This window comes from Fundulus heteroclitus, unplaced genomic scaffold, assembly GCF_011125445.2.
Source record: "Fundulus heteroclitus isolate FHET01 unplaced genomic scaffold, MU-UCD_Fhet_4.1 scaffold_37, whole genome shotgun sequence".
Taxonomy (NCBI): domain Eukaryota; kingdom Metazoa; phylum Chordata; class Actinopteri; order Cyprinodontiformes; family Fundulidae; genus Fundulus; species Fundulus heteroclitus.
In genome coordinates this window covers 4,202,091-4,223,629 of record NW_023396781.1, presented here as the reverse complement: position 1 = coordinate 4,223,629, position 21,539 = coordinate 4,202,091, and the positions used below count along the sequence as shown (strand labels likewise).

At 40.0% G+C, this 21,539-nt stretch overlaps 1 protein-coding gene across 1 annotated transcript in view; it reads left to right on the top strand.

Moving 5' to 3' along the window:
• LOC105919389 (ras and Rab interactor 2) overlaps positions 1-21,539 on the top strand; it is a 52,062-nt gene that overhangs the window by 4,280 nt on the left and 26,243 nt on the right. Inside the window, exons 2-4 of the mRNA XM_036130658.1 lie at positions 13,199-13,282; positions 18,771-18,871; positions 20,200-20,410. Coding sequence (XP_035986551.1) covers positions 13,199-13,282; positions 18,771-18,871; positions 20,200-20,410 — 396 coding nt within the window. The remainder of the gene's footprint in view (positions 1-13,198; positions 13,283-18,770; positions 18,872-20,199; positions 20,411-21,539) is intronic.

Sequence of the window (21,539 nt, the reverse complement as noted above, 5' to 3'; positions counted from 1 at the left end):
TGGATATAATGCACCTTCAGAGTGGCAGTTAAAAAGACCAGCCTCAGGGCTCTAAACTAACTTTTCAAGATTTAAAAGTCTTTGTTGTTGTTCTGTAACCATAATTAAATTTTGGTGAGACATTCAGAATGATAAGAGGCAGACCCAAAGAAAAAAAAGACATACTTAATTTTTTTTTATAGCACCAATTCACAATTAACAAATCCAATCAATCACGCATCAATGATAAGAATCCCTAAAGGACAACCTCAAAAATGTAAAAACCTCAGAAGAAATATCTAACGTCGTTTTCACTCTGAAGAAAAATTATAAAAACTTATAGAATAAATGTCCTTGGAAGAAAAATATGTACAATGACAAATGTAGCATGTAGTGGGCTGGTGGTTTATTTGATTGTCTGAAGGGGTGTTTCTGCACTGGTTTCATTGTTATGCCCAATTTCCCCGAGGTGCATCAATTCAATTCAATTCAATTTTATTTATATAGCGCCAAATCATGAAACATGTCATCTCAAGGCGCTTTACAAAATCAAGTTCAATCATATTATACAGATTGGGTCAGATTATACAGATTGGTCAAAAATGTCCTATATAAGGAAACCAGTTGATTGCATCAAAGTCCCGACAAGCAGCATTCACTCCTGGGGAAGCGTAGAGCCACAGGGAGAGTCGTCTGTATTGTACATGGCTTTGCTGCAATCCCTCATACTGAGCAAGCATGAAGCGACAGTGGGAAGAAAAACTCCCCATTAACGGGAAGGAAAACCTCCGGCAGAACCGGGCTCAGTATGAACGGTCATCTGCCTCGACCGACTGGGGTTACAGAAGACAGAGCAGAGACACAACAAGAGAGACAAAAAAGCACAGAAGCACACATTGATCCAGTAATCTGTTCTACATTAGATGGTAGTAGCGGGTGAGCCGTCTTCCCTGGATGATGTCACAGTTAACAGAACGCCAGACCAGGTGTACCTACTATGAAGAGAAAAGAGAGAGAACAGAAAGTTAAAGCAGAAATGACAACACATAATGCATAATTGAAGAACAGTAGAACTCTATAGAGTGAGAAAATTAGATCCTGATATCCTTCAGTAGCCTAAGCCTATAGCAGTAAAACTGTAAAGGTAGCTCAGAGTAACATGAGCCACTCTCAGTGTTCCCCGCAGGAATTTGCTTAGGCGAGGCGGTGAGTTGGGGGTGGGGGGGTGGGACGACGACGACACGTTTTGCGCGGGGGGGGGGGGGGGGGGGGAGGGGGCAGAGAGACAAGTTCGCGGACCGACTCGCGGTGCGGCGGGGGGGGGGGGGCTGCGGACTGACTCGCGGAGCTGGGGGGAGGAGACGACAAGTTTTGCGCGTGGGGCCGCGGGGTATATCCATGTGTTTTTTCCCTGCCATTCACGCACGCGCGAAAGCAACAACAAAAAAACAGGTGTTAACGTCACATTAACATGCAAGCATGAGTTCGTTTTTTTTGGTTTTTTTGGAACGTTGGCGAGGCGGTAGCCTGAGTTTGGCGAGGCGGCCGCCTCGCCAAGATAGCGCTGCGGGAAACCCTGCACTCTAGTTATAAGCTTTGTCAAAAAGGAAAGTTTTAAGATTAGTCTTAAAAGTAGACAGGGTGTCTGCCTCACGGACCAAAACTGGGAGTTGGTTTCACAGGAGAGGAGCCTGATAACTAAAGGATCTGCCTCCCATTCCACTTTTAGAGACTCTAGGAACCACCAGCAGACCTGCAGTCTGAGAGCGAAGTGCTCTGTTAGGAACATACGGGGTAATCAGAGCTCTGATATATAATGGAGCTTGATTATTAAGGGCTTTATACGTTAGAAGAAGAATTTTAAATTCTATTCTTGATTTAACAGGAAGCCAATGAAGGGAAGCTAAAATTGGAGAAATATGATCCCGCATGTTGATTTTCATCAGAACTCTTGCTGCAGCATTTTGGATCAGCTGAAGGCTTTGAACTGCATTTTGTGGACTTCCTGATAGTTAAGAATTACAATATTCCAGCCTTGAAGTAACAAATGCATGGACTAGTTTTTCAGCATCACTCCTGGACAGAATGTTTCTAATTTTGGCGATATTCCAGAGGTGAAAAAAGGAAACTCTGGAAACCTGTTTAATATGGGATTTAAATGACATGTCTTGGTCAAAAATAACACCAAGATTTTTTACTTTATTACCAGAGGCCAAGTTAATGCCACCCAGATTAAGTGATTGGTTAAGAGGGTTTATTTTTTGAGGACTCTGGCCCAAAGATTACAACTTCGGTCTTGTCAGAATTTAGATGCAGGAAATTTAAAGTCATCCAGCTTTTGATGTCATCAAGACATGACTGCAGTCGAAGTAATTGATTGGATTCATCAGGATTTATGGATAAATATAGCTGAGTATCATCAGCATAACAGTGGAAATTAATCCCATACTGTCTGATAATTTTGCCGATCTGAAGCATATATATAGTAAAGAGAATTGGTCCAAGGACTGAACCCTGTGGTACTCCACAAGTGACCCTAGAGTTTGAGGAAGATTTATTATTAACATGAACAAACTGGAATCTGTCCGACAGATAAGATTTAAACCAGCCTAATGCTTTCCCCTTAATCCCTACAGTATGCTCAAGTCTTTGTAGGAGAATATTGTGATCAACTGTATCAAATGCAGCACTGAGATCTAACAGGACAAGTACAGACACAAGTCCATTATCTGAGGCCATGAGAATATCATTAGTGACCTTCACCAGAGCTGTTTCAGTGCTATGATGAGCTCTGAAGCCTGACTGAAACTCCTCAAGTAGGTCATTGCTTTGTAAATGTTCCCAAAGTTGATTAGCAACTACTTTCTCAAGAATTTTAGATAAGAAAAGAAGATTAGATATAGGTCTGTAGTTTACTAACTCATCTTGATCAAGAGATGGTTTCTTAAGTAAAGGTTTAATAACAGCTACTTTAAAAACCTGTGGTACATATCCATTTACTAAGGATAGATTAATCATGTCTAAAATAGTGCCACTGATCAAAGGGAATATGTCCTTAAACATACAGGTAGAAGGTTTAGATGAAGCTAAAATTTTAGATAACTCAGAAAGCTCTACTGCCTCTAAACAGTTCAAACACTTTGCAGGTTCTAAAGATTCCTCCAATGCTGCCTCACTTACTGAGGACGAGGTAATCAAAACATCAGGGTGAGGTTCAACCAAACTGCAGTGACACCAGTTTTACAGCTTCACTTTTGTTGTGTTAAATCGCTGTTCATATGGACAACTTTGATTGATTTCATTTATTAAATGATTGACTTACCATCTAGTTAACATAAACTTCTTTATTTGAAGCAAAATTATTTATTACCCCAATATTATTGTAACAGAACTCCTAAGTAGCAACTTGTTTTATGTGAGCTTATCAGCTCTGTCAGTCCTTTTTTCCCTAAATAGAACATTTGAAGTGGAAATGAAACAATACTTTTTTTTGTCTGGTTTATTGATTAATTGTGAAAATACTCAATGATTAATCGATTATTGAAATAAACATTAGTTACAGCCCAGGGGTCCATTCTTCGTACGTCGCTAACTCAGTTAGCTGGATTTTATTGTTGACGATTTGGCATGATCTTGGATCGTTTGGTTCTTCGAAACTTATCCCGGACTTGTTGTCATAGCAACATGTGTGCAAAGTTGAGCCTGCTCCCAAGCAAGTTTATTTCATGCAAACAGGATTAGATCGTAGCGGAGGGGATAGGGAAGTCTGTGTCTAGCCAGCGCAGTTGGACCACCTAGTGGCAGAGGAAGGGACAGAATTGTGGAACACCATTTTTTTTATGTTCAATAAAAGACGAAACAAATAATGCTTTGTTCCTGTTGTTTTATTTAAACAATTATTTATAAAGAAAAGTCAGCAAGTCATCTTTTGCCTGCAGTAAGAGATAGTTATGTAAAGTCAGTAATACTATGTGTAAAATGGTGTATTAGAATTTACTCTAAATATAAATATATACTGTAGAAAGTGATAGACACATCTATCATGGACAGTATTTACAATTTAATTTGTCTGCTGCTGTTTGCCAGCCCTCCTGGTTTTAGCAGACTTTGAGGTGTTACCTGTCGTTTTAATTGACTCAAATTCGGCATAACCTTCTTTTAAAAGCTCTTGTTCTGCTGGGAAAAAAACTGTGGGCGTTGTTTGGCCATGCTGAACAGCCAATAGCAGCACTGCTGATCATTGTTTCTACTATCGATACATTTCCCCTTTTAAACAAACGCATGAGCACGCAGTTGTCTCAGATAACTCAATCCAGTCATACTAATCGTAAACAACAGGTGTGTTCGAAGAACCCAATTAGCCGGATCATGATTAGCCGGATGAAATCATCTTGGATGTCTCATTTGATCCTGGATGTTTTAAGCAACGTACGAAGAACTGACCCCTAGTCTGGTCACATAAAAAGTTTTAACCAGAACAATTTACAGTTCTGGTTAAAAACTGATAAACTGTTAAAAAAGCCATGGTAATGTCCTTATTTATTGTAAGTGGGTGATACACCACTGCACTTTGTGGGAGCAGCCCAATTCCATCACTCAGTTCAAAGCTGGAGAATGACAACATTGGTGATGGCTGCTTTTATGTAACGCGACGTCCACGGGAGTTAAAATAGCCAAAATGTTGAGGTAAAAGTTCAGGAAAGACGCAGCACTCACAGGTGCTCAGCGAAGTCGTTCTCTCACACAGAAAATCCAACCCTCAGGAAAAGATGAACTCCTTCAGGGTAAAAGCTTCATTCACTAGGGACCAAGCATTAACCAGACCAATCCTGAAAGGCAGTGGTGCAACCAGTTAGAAGTCCTGGAACCGTGACACAGGGACCGTAAGTTTCGTAAATTCCCACCACTCCGGTGGGGACAAGGAGCACAGGCTTCCAGGGCTGGAATGATGTTAGGCACCAGGCAGGCATCAACAAGTCCCAGAAAACACGGAGAGATAGGGAAGCAAAGCACCTCTCCATGCTCTAAGAATAACAGGCTAAACCCCCCCCCTACCCCAAAAAAAACCCCAAAAACTTGCAAAGGATACCTTCAGGTTCACCAGGAAACCGCTTTGATACACCTGGCAACAGACACGCGCTTTTGCAGAGTTGGTGGAGTCAGGACCCGGAACAGGCAAAAGGGGCAAAGCCTTATTTCCAGCTTAGTTCAATATTGCTAGGTCTCTGTCAGAAAGTTGGAGAGTCTGACAATATTTTACAGAGACTTTACATTCACCATGTTACTCAATGAAATAAACACAAAGGAAAACAACACTGGCAGTGACCAACAGCAAGGCACACACAGGGGAGCCATCTGTCTATTTTGACAAAAACCCCCAGCATTATCATCAAAAAATGATTCTATCATTTTTTGATAGAATCCGAACCATTCCATGGGGTTGGCCATGGAATGGTTCGGGGGGCTCCAGGAATATGGGGAATGGGCTTTCCCCTCCTCTGTGCTGGGCCGACTTGCTGCCGGAGAGTTTGTGTGGGCTCCGTGCTCGGCCTAAACCGAGGGACATGCCTGCGGTGCTGGGTTGAGGTTTTGGGGCCCTTCGTCTCTCCCTGGGCCTGTTTGTCATGGGGGTGCTGCTCCTGTGCTCCATAGTTGGTCCAGACTTGTGAAAACATTCATTACTCTTGCGTTTCTCAATGAGCAGCAGGTGGCGGACAGGGGGCCGAGGCTCAGCAGTCCCTCCCAGCTGGAATCTGACCTGCTTCCTCTGTGTTCACACTGGCAATGAATCTAGCAGGCACAAAGCTTCCTCTGGCTGATCCCCCCTCACTGTCATGATGTTTCTATCTCAAAACACCACAGAAAAAAAACTGCTTCATTTATGGCTGTCTCGCATTTTTTAAAAACTTCACTGCTACTTCAAATAGCTAACTTTAAGTCAAAGCAAGTGCCATACTGGAACTTGTTGTACTGGTATTGCCTGTGTATGCTGCGTTCCCGGTCAGTTCATCACTACGTGTTAATGCTTTCAGGGAAGTGACAGTAGAAGATTCTCAAAGTATGATTCACTTATGTAGAAACGCAACAGTTTCACTGTATTAACACAAAAAAGTACAACAAAATCAGGTTTTCAGGTCAGGTTTAATAGGAAATGTCTGCTGCTGTTAGAAGAACGTATTTGTTACTGTTGTTTATCAAAGCCGACCCCCATCCCTCTATAAATGTTCATTTCTATCTCAGGATAAAGGGCTAAGTATCTTGTTATCTTGGAATAACAAAAAATATTTTGTCACAAGAGGATAATTACTAGGGGTGTTACAATACATCGATCCAAATCAATAAATGATTAACGATCCATTTAACATTAATGGAAAATGAAAATGTCAATCCTTATCGCCCTTTTTAAGATCTACCTTTATTTTAAGATTCACAAGGCATTAGATTAGAGCTGGGTGATGCATTGATTTAATGGATTAATTTGATTTTATAATTTTTTAAGATTTTATCTTGGAAAATTGGAATTTTATTTTGGTTCCATGAAGCGAATAGCATGCAATGCTGAATATATCTTTAGGAAAATGTATTTTCAAAATATTGTAAAGGTGAAACTTTTTTTACTATAATATGAGGCACATTCATTTACTCATTTACTTATTTTTTAAGTTAGTTTGAAGTTACACAGGTGAAGTGAAACCTGTGTACTCATTGTGTAACCCCACTAGCAGCAAACATTTATTTATATTTTCATAGTTTACAACGTCAGGGCCGCCATCTTTTTTTTTTTTTTTTTTTTACTAGCGTGTTTCACAGCTTGTGTTTAGTTCCACTTTAAATTCAGGTCGACTCCCAGAAGAAATGCTTGAAATAGAAACAAGTTTTTAAGTCATTTCTTTAATTTCTTTTTGTGAAACAAAAGGAGGAAAAAAGTGATGAATCAGATTTGATATAATAACATTGGAGATTTTATTTTTAAGCCATATCGCCCCGCCCTACATTAGACTAATGTGAAACGGTGATCTATCATTATTATTATTATTATTTTAAAATTAGAACAATGCATTTTTTTATTTAAATACCTGCTTGGAAATAAAAAGGTGAAATTATATTTGTTTTTATTTGTGACTTAATATATATGTAAATAATAGTAACAGGCTTTGTTATATCGGCAAATATATCATCATCCTAACAAATCGATTTAACCTCATATAGTGATAAAGCCGTCAATTTACACCCCTAATAATTGCCTTTGGGAGAAATATATAATGATAATGGTGATAATAGTTTTAAAAAAGTCTTTGGTCGATAGATATGTGGTGCAATAGAAAAATATAGGATAAATAAAAGGTTCAATAGAAGAACATTTTTCCTAACTTTTGCAATCCAGCCTATAATGTAAGTTAATACTACTGTCATTACATCGTCCCAACCAATCAGAGACGCACACCCAGGAACCAAGCTCCGCCCACTTCAAAGAGGAAGTTGGTTGAATGAAGGGTTGAGTTTGAATTCAGTGTTTGTGTTTTCTATATCTAAAAGTAGGTCACTAAGCAACAGCATAAAATGGCCAAGGCAGCACTAAAAATATATGTTTAGAATTTTTTGATAATTATCGATACCGATCAATATGATTTCTATTTTATCTATGTGCTTTTTTTCGCTAAATAGTCCAGCCCTAATTCAGGGAATTATTTTAGTGCAGTTTCAGAGAAGAAAGGAGACTCGATCAAGAACTGTATTTACATTATATTTATATCCCACTTTGTATTCCATGGTGGAATCACTGGCAGCTTTGCACATGTGTGATACATTTGCAGTGTGAACATGGAGTGAAGTGGGTTTTTCATCTGCTCCGACTGCATGACTTTCCGACTGAGGCAGCTGCAGTGTGTCTGTGAGACAGCGTTGAGGGCTGGGCAATATATCGAAATTTTACAAATATCAGAATCAGATATACTTTAATAATGCCAGACGTAAATTACTGTTTCAGTACAACCTCCATAACATATCAACGTTTTTTTAAAGAGATGTAGGATGAGAATATAGCGTCTATGTCGAGATGGTCAATGTTGTGTTACAATTATACTTTTATGTATTCCAGTAGGTTATTTTTCAGCTGTTTCTTATATTTATCTACAGCTGTTTGTTTAAAAAAGTCGTCAATTATGCCGTTGTCTCTAGTTTTCCTTCCCTCCTGAGAGCAGTGCAGCACTGTAGCCACTAGCAGCTTCACAGCCAGACAGGAAGAAGCAGGCAGTGTTGTTTTTTCAAAATAACATTTTAATGTTTTACAATATTTGAATTAATTTCACGCTTATATTATGGTTAGCATAAGTGCACTTATATAAGCTATGAACATGTATATTTATATCTTACATGCTTAACATTGTTTTAATATGCAGTATGTAAAGTGTGTGTTTATTTATTTATTTATATATATATATATATATATATATATATATATATATATATATATATATATATATATATATATATATATATATATATATATATATATAATATAATATAATACGTATGCATTACAGTAACTTTTTTAATCCCTCACTTTATACCATTGTTGCAGCTTGCCGATTACAGCTGCGATTAAAATGAGCTGTTTGATATATTGCCAAACAAACTGATCTGGAGTCAGCTGCTCTTAGGATCCTCCCTGCATGGTCTGGTTTACAGAGTTGGGTTGCATTTATTGATTCCACACTAATTAAAAGTTGCATATATCTGTAGACTGGTCATAGGGACACATCAGTCACTAATCTAAATGTTTATTTTTGTCTAGGTTTCTAGTCAGAGGCATAAATCTCCTTCCCTTGTCCTGGCTGAGAGGTTGTTTTTCCCATATCCACTGAAATCTGCTAATGTGCTTAGTGCTGGTACTGGTCGCACAGGAGACTAATGCTGTGTTCTGCATTAACCCTGACTCAAGGGTCAAGAATTCAAACTATGGCTACATTTTCACAGGTAGAAGATCGCAGTTAGGAATTGGTCGGATCTATAGAGGACCAACCCTCCAGAAATGTACTCGATAGTATCTTCAGTCAAACACATTGAGCACTGTGTTTCAGCAGCAGAAGTTCTAGAGGAAAACAGAATCTTTGACAATAACATTCTACTTTACGCTAACATTTGATTTTAATTACTTTTGCTGCCTCCACTTAACTTTACTGTGTTCACATCGTACAGACTAACAAACTGATCTCATCTGTGCACAAGATGTTGCAGGAAACTGTTTCTACAATGAGATTACACTGAATTCAAGCACATGTTCTACTTTAGTGTCCAACTGTGTGTTGGCTAGAAAATAATTTGAAATCATGCTTTTTCGACATCTAAATATTAGACCACTGGATTTCTGTCAACATTTGAAAGTGGAGCCATCACATCTTCGTTTGGTCTGCTCAGGCTTGGGAACGAGTCAGACCGTTTCAATGCTTAAGGTCCATTATTATACATCAAGAGGGATATGTTACGTGTGAAATTAGGTACATTTTCTAACAAAGTTACATCTAAATCATGGGTTAAAGTTCTCCATCGCTGCAACGGATTTCCATCAATTGGAAAACAAGCGCAAAAAGTTCAGTTTACACTTTTTAGTCAAGGTTTTAAACAGAAGCTGCCCTCAACCAATGAACCTAGCAGAGCCAGGGCATTAGCCAATCAGAAAGAGAGTAGGGCGGGTCTTTGCAAAGCGGACATCTGCCAGTCTGAGGTTTGTCGGTGTACAATCATTTTAACTTTTGGAGGAGCATCTCAAACTGACCACAGATGGCATTAATGAAAGTAGTGGTGGTCAAAGGTTTTTGGATTTATGCGAACCAGCAGGTCAGAATGTTCAGCGGATTGACAACAACTTCCCTCGGTGAGCGTGTCTGTCGCTGCTCTTGAATCTAGGTGCTGCACTGGCCCAGTCAAAGTCCAAAACTCAACCTGACTGAAATGCTGAGGTGGGACCCTCAGAGAGCAATGCGGAAACAGATGTCTTCAAACCTCAGTGCATTAAAGCAACGTTATGAAGAAGAGGGGACCAAAAGTCCTCTGCATTGATGTGAGCGACTGAAGCAGTAAAACAGACAATGACGTATTGCTGCAAAAAAGCAGGTTCTACAAGCTTGGAAATCATGGGCTGGGCTATTTTTCCTTGTGACTGTACAGGATGTGCTGAACAGAACATTGATAAAACTACATGACATCTTTATCTGTGAAGCAACCATTCAGCTCAACAACAAGGCTGCAACCTTATTGCATCAAACTGATGTGGCTTTGGTTCCTTTTGCTGTGTATGTGTTTTTTGGCCTTTTAACGCCTTCTGGATATATAGACATCCATAAACTTTTACATTCAGGGGGTGATTAATAATCATCTGGGTAGAACATGTTGAGTGTTTCTGATAAAGCAGAAATGAAGAGCTCCTAAATCTGACATTTGTGTTGAGTCCAACTCTGCCATGCCCACATGGAGATTCTCCTTCAAACAGAAGGGAGTGTGACCGTAATGCTGCTTTATATTTAGCTTCGGGCAAAAAAGATTGTACTTTTTTGTACTGTAAATCCTCGAGGGAATCCTGTAGAACTTGTTGGTGTGTAGGCGATGGTATCTCGTTTCATTTGAAGGATATTCAATGTAATGTAATGCACAATTTCTTTTCTCCTGGAAATTGGTTAAATAAAAAGTAATAACAATATAATAAGGTAGAAACTGTAAATTATCTGTTAATAGTTGAACTAACAGTGTATTTTAGATGAGGAATAAAAGGACTGTCTTTAAAGGGTTCGTTTCATGAAGTGATTTTTTGTGAAGTTATTGGTTATAGTTTCCTTGAACATGTTGGAGATGGGATGCATTTTAGACAATGAGGTTTTGAAAAAAATCACAGCAGAAATAACACAATTGCGGTAGTTTTACTGTCTTAATTAGGGAAAAACCAGTAAGTTGTAGGCTTGTCAGCAGGCAGACACACACAGAAACTATTTGAATTAAAAAAAAAATGCACATTCGGCTGTAAGCTGCACATAGGTCAGAAAACAATGGAACAACTATGCCTGAAAGCTCTTTTGTCAAAGTTCAAAGTGTGCTTAAGTCACATCTTGATCCCATATTTAGATGTTCATTGTGCTGCTGTAGAGAGGTAATTTCCAGTTTATCATCCAAAAAAGTGAGTGAGCTTTAAAAGTCATTGTTTACAGAGTGACGGTGGGATGGGACTTATGGAAGAAAAGGTAGACATCAATAGTGTTAGTCATTCAGTCCTAGCCGAGGGAAAAACAATTAGAAAGGGCGGCTCCTTTTCTCCTCCTTTGAAGCTCTTATAAGGGATTATAAGGGCCATCTTCACAATTTGTGTCTAGTTAAATCAGTCATAAAGAAATGCCCAACTAGTGGCGAACATTTTTTGTTGTTTGAATACGGATAGAAAGAAGAAAGATATTTTTTATAGCCTTTTATATTAATGTTTATTAGGCTGAGCACAGTTATTAGGGAGGGAGGAGTTACTGTAAAACAGGCTAAACTGGACTCCTTCAACTCAAAACTCTTCTGTTTAATATTGCCTATGCTCTTTAATGTCAATTTCCCTGTCCTAGCCTTTGTATCTTTAAAAATGTTTTTTATTCTGTGTTTCGATTTTGGTTTTCACATTGATGTGTTTTTATCTTTGATGTGTTTCTGTCTATTTTTTATACGGTGACCTTGAGTGTCCAGAAAGGCGCCTTTTCAAATAAATTATTATTATTATTATTATTATTATTATTATTATTATTATTATTATTATTATTATTATTTGGAGTTCATCTTTAGCATCTTATACAAACAACTGCAATTAGTACCAATGGCGTGACTAAATTGAAATGTCCAGCTTGTGTTTATTTCTTGGAGAATGCAGCTTTCAGAGATTGCAATTAGCTGCCTACATTCCCAAACTCCAGCATGTTTCGTGGTGGAGGCTGAAAGCTAAAAGATAAAGAAAATAATGGCATCCTTAATGCATGATGTTATCTCCTCACTGATGTGTGCTGTGTACTGGCGTCATAGAAATAAACTGGACTGAACTGACTCTCCTGTGGCAGACAGCCGCTTTTCACAGGGTTCCCATGCACTCTAAAATTCTCTGGAATGTAATTCTATTTTTCAGGTCTGGATAAGAATTGGAAAATGAAATATGAGCTAAAAAAAAAATATATTTTTTTTTTCTCCAGACTATTTTTGACATGTCTGTCTTCTGTCTTTCTTTCCTGCTGAGCTTACATTTCCCTAGTTTTTCCTTATTTCCTTTGTTCCTTATCGTCTCAGCCCCCAACCCTCACACATTTATTTTCTTTTCCTTTCTTGTTGTCTTCCCTCCCTCCTTCCTTGCTTCCTTCTATTCTTCATGGCTCTAATTCCTTCCTTTTCTGCAGTTTTCTTATGTCTTTTTTTATCTTCTTGTCCTCCCTCTATCCTTTCCTTCTAGCCTTCCTTTCCCTCTTACATGCATCCTTGTCTTCTTCATCCTTCCTTTTATCCTTCTTTGTTGTGTTCTTCCTTCTTTCCTTCCGTCAGTCCCTTCTTTGTGCCTTGTTCTGCCTCTTCCTCATCTGTCCTCCATTCCTTGAAACATCTGCCATAAGTTTACAGGCAAGTTTGGATTTTAGATGATAAATCAGACTTAAAGGCCTGAGAAATTTGAATGCTTCAGTTTGGAAAAATCTGAAATGTCGTCATAAGAGATGTGTAGAAACCCTGTTGGTATATCTGGGGGAAAAATCGACCAAAACGGTGAAAACACGAAATGACTGCGCGAGATATATGGCTCCTTCTGATAAACTTTTCTTCCTCTGACTCTTTTAGTGCCTTACTGATAGTCTGTTCCTGAGCTTTACTTTGTTTTTAAAAAAATAAAACAAGAGTTTGGAGTCAGAGTGACCTGTTGGGAAAACTTTGAACATATCTGTATTGCTGTTAATGGAGCTCTGACCACCATCCTTTCCTCCCTAAGGATGCTACGTTTGTAAAATACTAGCCCCAAATTAGTGCTGGTGAAACAGGTGCAGGTTAATATCAAAGCCAGGTGAAAAGGTGTTGGGATGAATTCATGGGTTCATAACGCTTTCATTGCTTGACAGAAGTCTAAATCTGGAATGTCACACAGCCTCATATTCTGTCTAATTTAAATGAGTCTTCTTTTTGTCTTTGCCTCTTCCTCATATCCATTGCCTTCTCTCTTCCACAGATGGCTCAGCGGAGAAGAGACAAGATGTCCTCACGCATGATCAGTTCGTCCCGTGAGCAGGAGAGGAAGGGCAGTTTCTTCAAGGTGTGTGAACTCACCGTAATCAGGAACAGCCTTCTGCTGTAGGGATGTTCCCAAAAAGAACCATTTCAGGTTCTGTTGAGGAGCTTGGGGCGAATGCAGAGCTCTCTTACTCCAGAAGGAGGAACTAGAAAGTAGGGCTGAAATTGCACAAGTGAGGTGAAGCCTGTCCTTAGCTCATTGTGTAAAACCACTAGCAGCAAACATTTAGTTATATTTTCATTGTTTACAATGGCAGGGCCGCCATCTTGTTTTAGTTGCACTTTGAATTCAGGGCAACTTCCAGAAAAAATGCTTAACATAAAAGCAAGTGCTTAAAATTAGTTCTTTAATTTCTTTTTGTGAAACGAAACGGAGGAAAAATTTGATGAAACTGATTTGGTATAATTAAATTGGAGATTTTATTTTTAAGAACGGACCAGCAAAGGTAACGGAGGAAGGATCAGCCTGAGGAAAGCTCTCTGTTTTTGTTGTGTTTTTTTTTAGCGTGTAGTCTCCTATTGCAGTTTTAGTGAAGTTTGGCTTGTCTCTGATTTAACAACAGAGGTTTTTTTTCATGATGTCAGACAGTTGTGAGTATTATATTAATATCCCAGGAACAAATTAGTCTGGTCAAATTTGACCATATTGCAGATTTGAGGGATTTTGCCTTTGATAAAAACAAGTTTCACACCGGCAGTAAGAGATAATAAAAGTTCCTCTGAAGAGAGTTTTGGACTACAGGAACCGTTCCCAGATGCCAGGGTTATTTTTCTGGTCAAGCCATGAATTTCTGTTTCTTGCGAGGGAAAGCGTGGTAGCCTTCCTTCAGCCAGCTGAGTAGCAGTGCACAGCAGCAAGTGGGAGAGGGGGCAACGCTGGGTTTTATAAAGTCCCTCCATTACTGTGTTGGTGTCTCACTAAAAGCAGGAAACCACAGGAAGTGTATGGGGGGAAGGTTTTATGGTTTTAAAAGCATAACTGTATAAAACCTCAGCATACCTTGAGACAAGTAAGCGGCTCATGCTGCTCTCACTCCAACAAGACGAGACCTTGTTGTGTTAAAATGACTAAATATATGCTGGCAGTGTTGTGCTTATACACTAGTCCTTGATTTAACTGTAACAGGTGACTACAGTTGCTGTCACCGAGCATACATACAATCAAGCTGAGTTTGGTTTTGGAGACGTGCCAGACTCATGTTTTTTTTTCCTAACTGAAGGATGATTTCTCGGCTAAAACCGGTTTTACTGGAGTCTTCAGCGCTGCTCCAGCTTGTATCTGTACTTTCAAAAACATGGCTGCTTTTCGGGTCTGTATTCACACCTGTACTTTATTTCTTTGTCTCTTTCTTTAAGTTTGTTTCCAATTTCTTCATGGCTTTGTTTTTTCCCCAAATCATGTAAAGTTGATCCTTCCATTATGAAGGGAAGCCAGTCGTTGAACAGTAATGCATGCTCCTCAGTGCAACCTGACTGACTCCTCAGGTAACCCGGTCATGTCGGTTCGTCAGCTTGTGGAATAAAGAGTCAGAGTTGATGACCTGCTCTGAAACAGCTTAGCTCCATGTTTCCAGTTTCTGTTGCAGCTGTTGGTCAATAGAAAATCTGGTCAGTCAGCCAAAGAAACAAGGAAATGAAACAAAGGGGAGTCTACAAAGATCAGAGCAAGATCCAATGAACTACACAGACCCAAGCCCATGGCGAGCAGAGATATGAAAACACAGTTTGACATGAGGAGTTTGATGAGACCAGGCTGATTTACGACATAAATCTGTCAGCTCTGCTGGTTTTCATTGTGTTGGACTTGCCTGTTTCTACACCTGTCTATGCCTGCTTCAGCTGGGTGAGGACATGTGTTGCTTTTTGGGATTGCAGAAGACCTCGGTCTGCTCAGTGATTCAGGGTCACATTTCTACTGTGAGGAGTTTTCAGAAAGAATTTGCCTGAACTCATGGAGGAGTGTTGAAAACACAATGGTTCAAGACTTCTTTTTATAGCTAAGATTAGATAAACTGCAAATTTAGCACACATGTACCAAAATCTGAGGAAGCACAAAAGATCCAGATATAAAACTGTGTGTATGCATGGATTCAAGCACAAGGTACATGGCTATTTATGTAGAACTGACGTGACGCCGCCTGTCAATCAGTCTGGGAATTCCATCAATAACTGACCAATCAGCGATGATAATTTGTCCCAAAGTGAAATACTGCTTACCCATGGGAGCTGCGTCTCTGACAGCATTGTGGAGATTTTACATTACTAACACACAGCAATCAGAGGGATTTCATTAGAAATATCGGTAAACATGGTTAAATGTTGTCAGTGGGGGAAATACAATTTAGACACACATTATCATAAAGGTTTAGGGGATGGAATACAGTTAATTTGTTTCCCTAAACCTAAAAGAAGTGTAAAAAAATTTAAAAGATGGATAAAGGCTTCCGGCCGACCTGAGCAGCTAAACACAGCAGTGATCAACAGAACTACCGCATGTCCGTCTGCACCAGTGGTTCTCAAAAGTTTTCTGTTGCGCCACCCTTAGAGGAATTAATTATTTTTAGGCCCCCGTCTCGGCAAAATGGGTCAAATGCATTAAAGCCGTCGCTCTAAAGATTACCTAGAATCCCTTTAAAAATTTAGAACGGGTACATACATAATATAAAAATGGTTTCTAACAAGTAGAATTTTTTTTAACATTGCTACACTTTTTAAACTATAATATAACAACAATATAAAAGGTTTTTATTCTGACTCGTACCTGCAGTCAAAACAAAGGATGAAGCAAAGTGTTCACTGCCTGTGCAGACACTCGTCCTCTATGGAAAGACGACATGTTACTTTTAGCCGGGCATGAACTTCATCATCAATAAAATTCAGAGACCCAAAATAGAGGAGCTTAAAATATGGCAAAAATAACAGCAAGCCATTAATATTAAAGATAAACTTCAGTTACATTAAGTTTTATACTTTTTTAGGAGTTTGATGATATTATTTATATGCATACAACCATACATTACCTCAGTTCATTGAAGCTGTTGCCCTGAGGATTACAGAGAATCCCTTTGTTCGTGCTTCAAGAGGATCCTCCTAAAGTACATCAAGGACGCCATCCCTGCTGGCCTGGACAGGCAGCAGTTCCCCTACAGGGAGAATCGTTCAACAGAAGATGCTGTCTTGTTGAAACTTCACACAGCTCTGACTCCTCTGCAGCATCCCAACACCTATGTTAAGATGCTGTTCATGGACTTTATCTCAGCCTTTAACAGCTTCCAGATATGCTGGCTCCTAAGCGTCACAACCTGGGATTTTCTGCACCGCTCTGCTCCTGGATCAGTGACTTCCTCACCAACAGGCCCCAGGTGGTGAGCATAGGGAAACTCACATCCGCCCCACTGATCTTCAATACTGGAACGCAGCAGGGTTGTGTCCTCAGCTCTGTCTTCTTCACCCATGACTGCTCTGTTATCCACCTCACAAACATGGTTGTGAAGTTGGCAGACGACACCATTGTATTGGGTCTCATATCCAAGAATGATGAGGCCACCTGTAGAGAGGAGATCCACAATCTGACAGTGGTGCTCCAGGAACAACCTAATCCTGAACATTAGCAAGACCAAAGAGGTCATAGTGGACTACAGGATGTCCAGGAAGCCTGAACACACTCCTCTCTGCATACAATGGCAGGTGGGGGAGCATGTGGACAGTCTGGGCATTCACATCATCTCCAACCTCTCCTGGACTGAGAACACCTCCCACCTGGTGAAGATGGCCCAACAATGGCTCTTCTTTCTCAGGAAACTGAAACCAACTGGACTTTTTTAGAGCTACAATTGAAAGCATCCTTTGTCTCAATGCGACAGTGTGGTATGGAAACTATGTGGCACAGGAGAGGAAAAACTTTAAACGGGTGGTGAGGACAGCACAGGGGATTGTGGGATGCTCTCTACAGGACTTAGAAACAGTCTATGCTGCACAAGTCCAGAAAAGGGCCAGATGTATTGCCACAGATCCCACTTCCATCAGGGAAACCATTCAGAAACATTATATCAAAGACTAATACCACTTTCCAAAAGGGGTGAGGGCTTTCACCCCCTGCTGAGAATCAAGCCCAGCCTAGTTCATAGTATGTTACAAACACGCTACTGGTAATGCCCCTTTGCACACTCTAATTTCTAAAGGGAATGTCTGGCTGGAGACCCATCTACGCAGATTGCGAGTGGCTCATTACTGGCCTATGTAGAGTTGATTACCAGCCTCCTCCTGGAACTACCGACCTTGACCGCGCCGCCCCTGCTCAGTAACCAACACGCCCTCTTTCTTCGACCAGTGAGCGGTTATGTGAGGCAGACCGCTATCATCTCTGCTTAAAGTTTAAATGCAGGCTCTTTTAGCACCTAATCTGCACATTAACAGCTACATTAATAGCTACTTTTTTTAGCTATTTATAAAATGTCTAGAGGCGAAAATGTGTTTTTGGCTGCAAAAAGTCTCAGACTTTGTTCAACCTTCCTCATAAAGAGTCTAATTTCTAGAAGTGGTTGGATTTTATTTTTGGGAGCTCGCGACAAACCCTCAAGCTTGTTTTTGTCTGTAACCGTCACTTCACTGATGCTTGGTGAACCTCGGCCATTACCAAAGTGGCTTATTGGGCGGGGGCTTAAGTAAATCAAACCACTTGCTAAACTGTAACAGTAATGTTGAGTGATAGCGTGCTTAGAGGTTCCCCCACTGTCTTATAAGCCAGGCGGGCCGCCAGACTTTACTTGACATGGAAATAGGCGACACCCACTCGGGGAGAGGCAGTGTCGCAGTGAAAGCAAAACTAACAAAATTGAACAAAACAAAAAGAAAACTGTCAGCCTTTGCTGGTCATCTTTAATTATGTTAAACCTTTAACGTTTTCAACAACGTATTGTTTTTTCCATCACAGTAACTGCCTGTTGTATGGTCACTTAAGGTAATCAGATGAGTTTGTAATGACGCAGGTATGTGAGACACATATTGCTTGTAAAAATGTTCACATTCTGCCAGTATCACCCTTAGCACTCCGACCTCAGCTCAGATGGATGAATGGATGGATAAGGCTGGTTAACTATGTCCGTATTAAAATGCTTAAAAAACTTTAGTGTTAAAGTACAGCTGTGTTTTATCAGATTTCTGTATAGCAGATACAGAAGAGGATGTGTTCAAGCTAAAAAACTGATAGTGTCAACGGGCACTTTTACTAAGCTATCAGAGCCTTAAGTTTCCAGTTTCCAGTTCTAATGTGACTATATATGTAACAATAGATAGTAGAGGATATCCTAATCAGTGTCCAGTGTCTGACAGGCTTCCCAGTCAAGGTTTTTCTCGTCTCCTCAGAGTCGCTAGCTGCACTCCACTCCTGTCTTGTCTCTTTGTCCCTAGAGGGATGCAGTACCATAGAAAGGTTGTGATAGAATATACCATATATTTTTTTAAAGCAATGTTTTTTATCCTTTCTTGTTGTATTGCGTGTGTCTTTGTAGTTGGTTGACTCGATTGCCTGGGAGATTGGCACACTGAATAAGGAGATGGGGAGAAAGACAGAGACTGCGGAAGAGAAGCAGAAGCCTGATGCACGTGTGGGGTAAGCTCATTCTGTCTCTGTTCACCACCTTTACTGGCTCTGATCATTTTCTGCGGTTGAGCTTGTTTCAGTTGTGCAGTTCCAGTTGCTACCAGCAGAGAGTGCTCATATCAGGTCTTTGACAAGAGAGGATTTTAAAAGTTGAGATGAGCAGATTGGGGTCTTAAGACAGCAGTCAGCCTTTGAGTGTGGATGATTTTTTTTAAATTGCATATGTTCTTCTAACGGAAGAATAATAGAGCTGAGGTGGAGCTGTCCCTGTGGACATTCATTCTTCTTTCTTTCACACAGAATTCAGAAAGTACCTGGGATATTTAGAGGAAGTGTCAGAGAGTTTGGCTTTGTTGGATACTGTGCTTCCTGTTTCTTTAGCTGTGTTATTAATGTTTAAATCCTTGAATAAGTCGGTGACTGTCTGCTATCTCATATGTGCTTCGATCATCAGCCCTGATTGATTTAGTAACACGCTACTGGCCACACCTTTTTGACATGATATTGTGCAAGTTTTGTGTGTGTGTGTGTGTGTGTGTGTGTGTGTGTGTGTGTGTGTGTATACAGTCATAGCCAGATGTTTTGAACCCAATGTTCCAGTTCACATTGTTTACAGATGTTTGTGCAGAGCGATAACCGCACAGAATTTTAACTCTATCATATTTGGTTTATATACATTTAAAATGATTAAATCAGCTAGAAGTTTAGTTATTAGTTTATCTTAATCATGTTTTTTTCAAAATATTTTCAAAAATTTCACCCCCATCCACCTTTGAAGAAGAAACAATATTCAGGCCCCCCATCCCAACAAGGTGGGTAGGAAATGTAACTTTTATCGCTTTCTGTTTTAATGCATTAAAGCTGTCGCCCTGAGGACCACCCAGAATCCCCTTTAAAACATATGAGTTAATGTAGAACAAATAACAATGGTTTCTAACAACTAAAATGTTTCAACATTGCCACACATTTTTGAACTATATAATATTGACAACATAAATGGCTTTGAGCCTGACTTGTACCTGCAATCAGAAACCCGAAACTTGAATTACTCAAGACTTTGCTCTCAGTTTTCACCTTCATGATCTGATACCAGAGCATAGTGCCTCCTGTTGAAATTAGAAACATCACCAGATAATCATTGCATTGTATTGTCCAGCCTAAGACGTGAGCACAAATCCATGGAATGAGATCCTGGTCAGTACCAAAGCAGGGCGAGCTCGACTGTTGAATTATACCGGACTTTAGTGTTTACCTTTGTTGAATTCTGACTTCAGATATTGTGCAGGAACCCACTTTGTTCATCCATGTACTAAGAACAGGCTAATTTTGTATTTCAGGCTGAGTGAAGAGGTGGGACGTCTGTTTCTTCAAGCCTCACCTTGCCCTGGGAGAGGAGCAGGACCAACCAAAGGTAGAGATTCTGGCTACGACTCCCTCCGCTGTCGGCTCAGTGTCCTGGACAGACTGATGCACACGCATCCTGTGTGGCTGCAGCTGGGCCTCAGCCGCCAGGACGCAGCTGGAATACTGCAGGACCAGCCCGCTGGGGTGAGAGGACAGCAGCCACCGTGGCTTCTTCTGTCGCTAACATCCTGTCATCACTTTCACATTTCAACAAACACACACTGTTGGGGGGGAAAACTGCCACCTTACACCACCTTTTACAGAGGGTAGTTACCAAATGAGTTTGTCTCTGAGGTTAAACATTAAGTGTTGCAGCTGAATGAGCAGACCTCTCAACTTTTATCAAAAGTTAGGAGTGAGATTATGCTAATTTGGGGGCGGGGCTTGTTTGGGGGCGGGGTTAACCGGACCCTGGAAGAGCCGGTGGAGTCAACTCCATCTCATTTTTATCCCACCAGACAATGAAGTAGACATGTATTACTTGTGTTAAAAAGAGAAAGAGACATATTAATACTTTATTGTTCAGTTAATGGATTAAAACATAAATAATACACAATTGTTCAAATAATACTGAATAAAATTAAGTAGATTTTAATTATTGACCGAATTATTATACTGTTACACATTCATCTATGGGTTGTTTATCATTGTAAATCTATAACCTGATTGGTGAATCAGGCTGAGTTTCATCAAGCCTTTATGATCCCCTCAGCAGCAACACTGAAGCACACAGAGGTTCCCGCTGATGGCCATAAGCTGTGAAAGAAGCCGAAACAGCTCAGCAGAAGGCGGAGCTTTGTCGTCCGCAGCCCAGATGGGCTTTGTGATTTTTATGCGTGAGAAATTCCATGTTTGCGTGTGAAATGCCATGTGTTGCGTGTGAGCGTGTGAAGTTAGTGAAATGCGTGTGTCACACGGTCAATGCGTGAGAGTTGAGAGCTATGTGAATGAGTTTCCACCGTCTTTTAATATACATTTAATCTGAAAGGCTCTGAATTGCCAACAGGGCGGTGAGGATCCTACCATGGTGTATTCTGTCTTGACCGACAGACGGACAATTTTCTTTCATCAAAAAGCTGTTTTATTTTAGTTTATATGCATTTTTAATGTAGACTTTCTCTTTGAGTGTGCACAAAAAATACAATTCAAACAAGATAGTTTTCCTTTGATTTTACATTTTTGTTGTTTTTTGAGTGTTTCCACATCTAAGGCAGTGCCAACTTCTCAAAAAGGTTTTACTCTAACAAAAGTTACTTTTCTTACCCAGACTTTT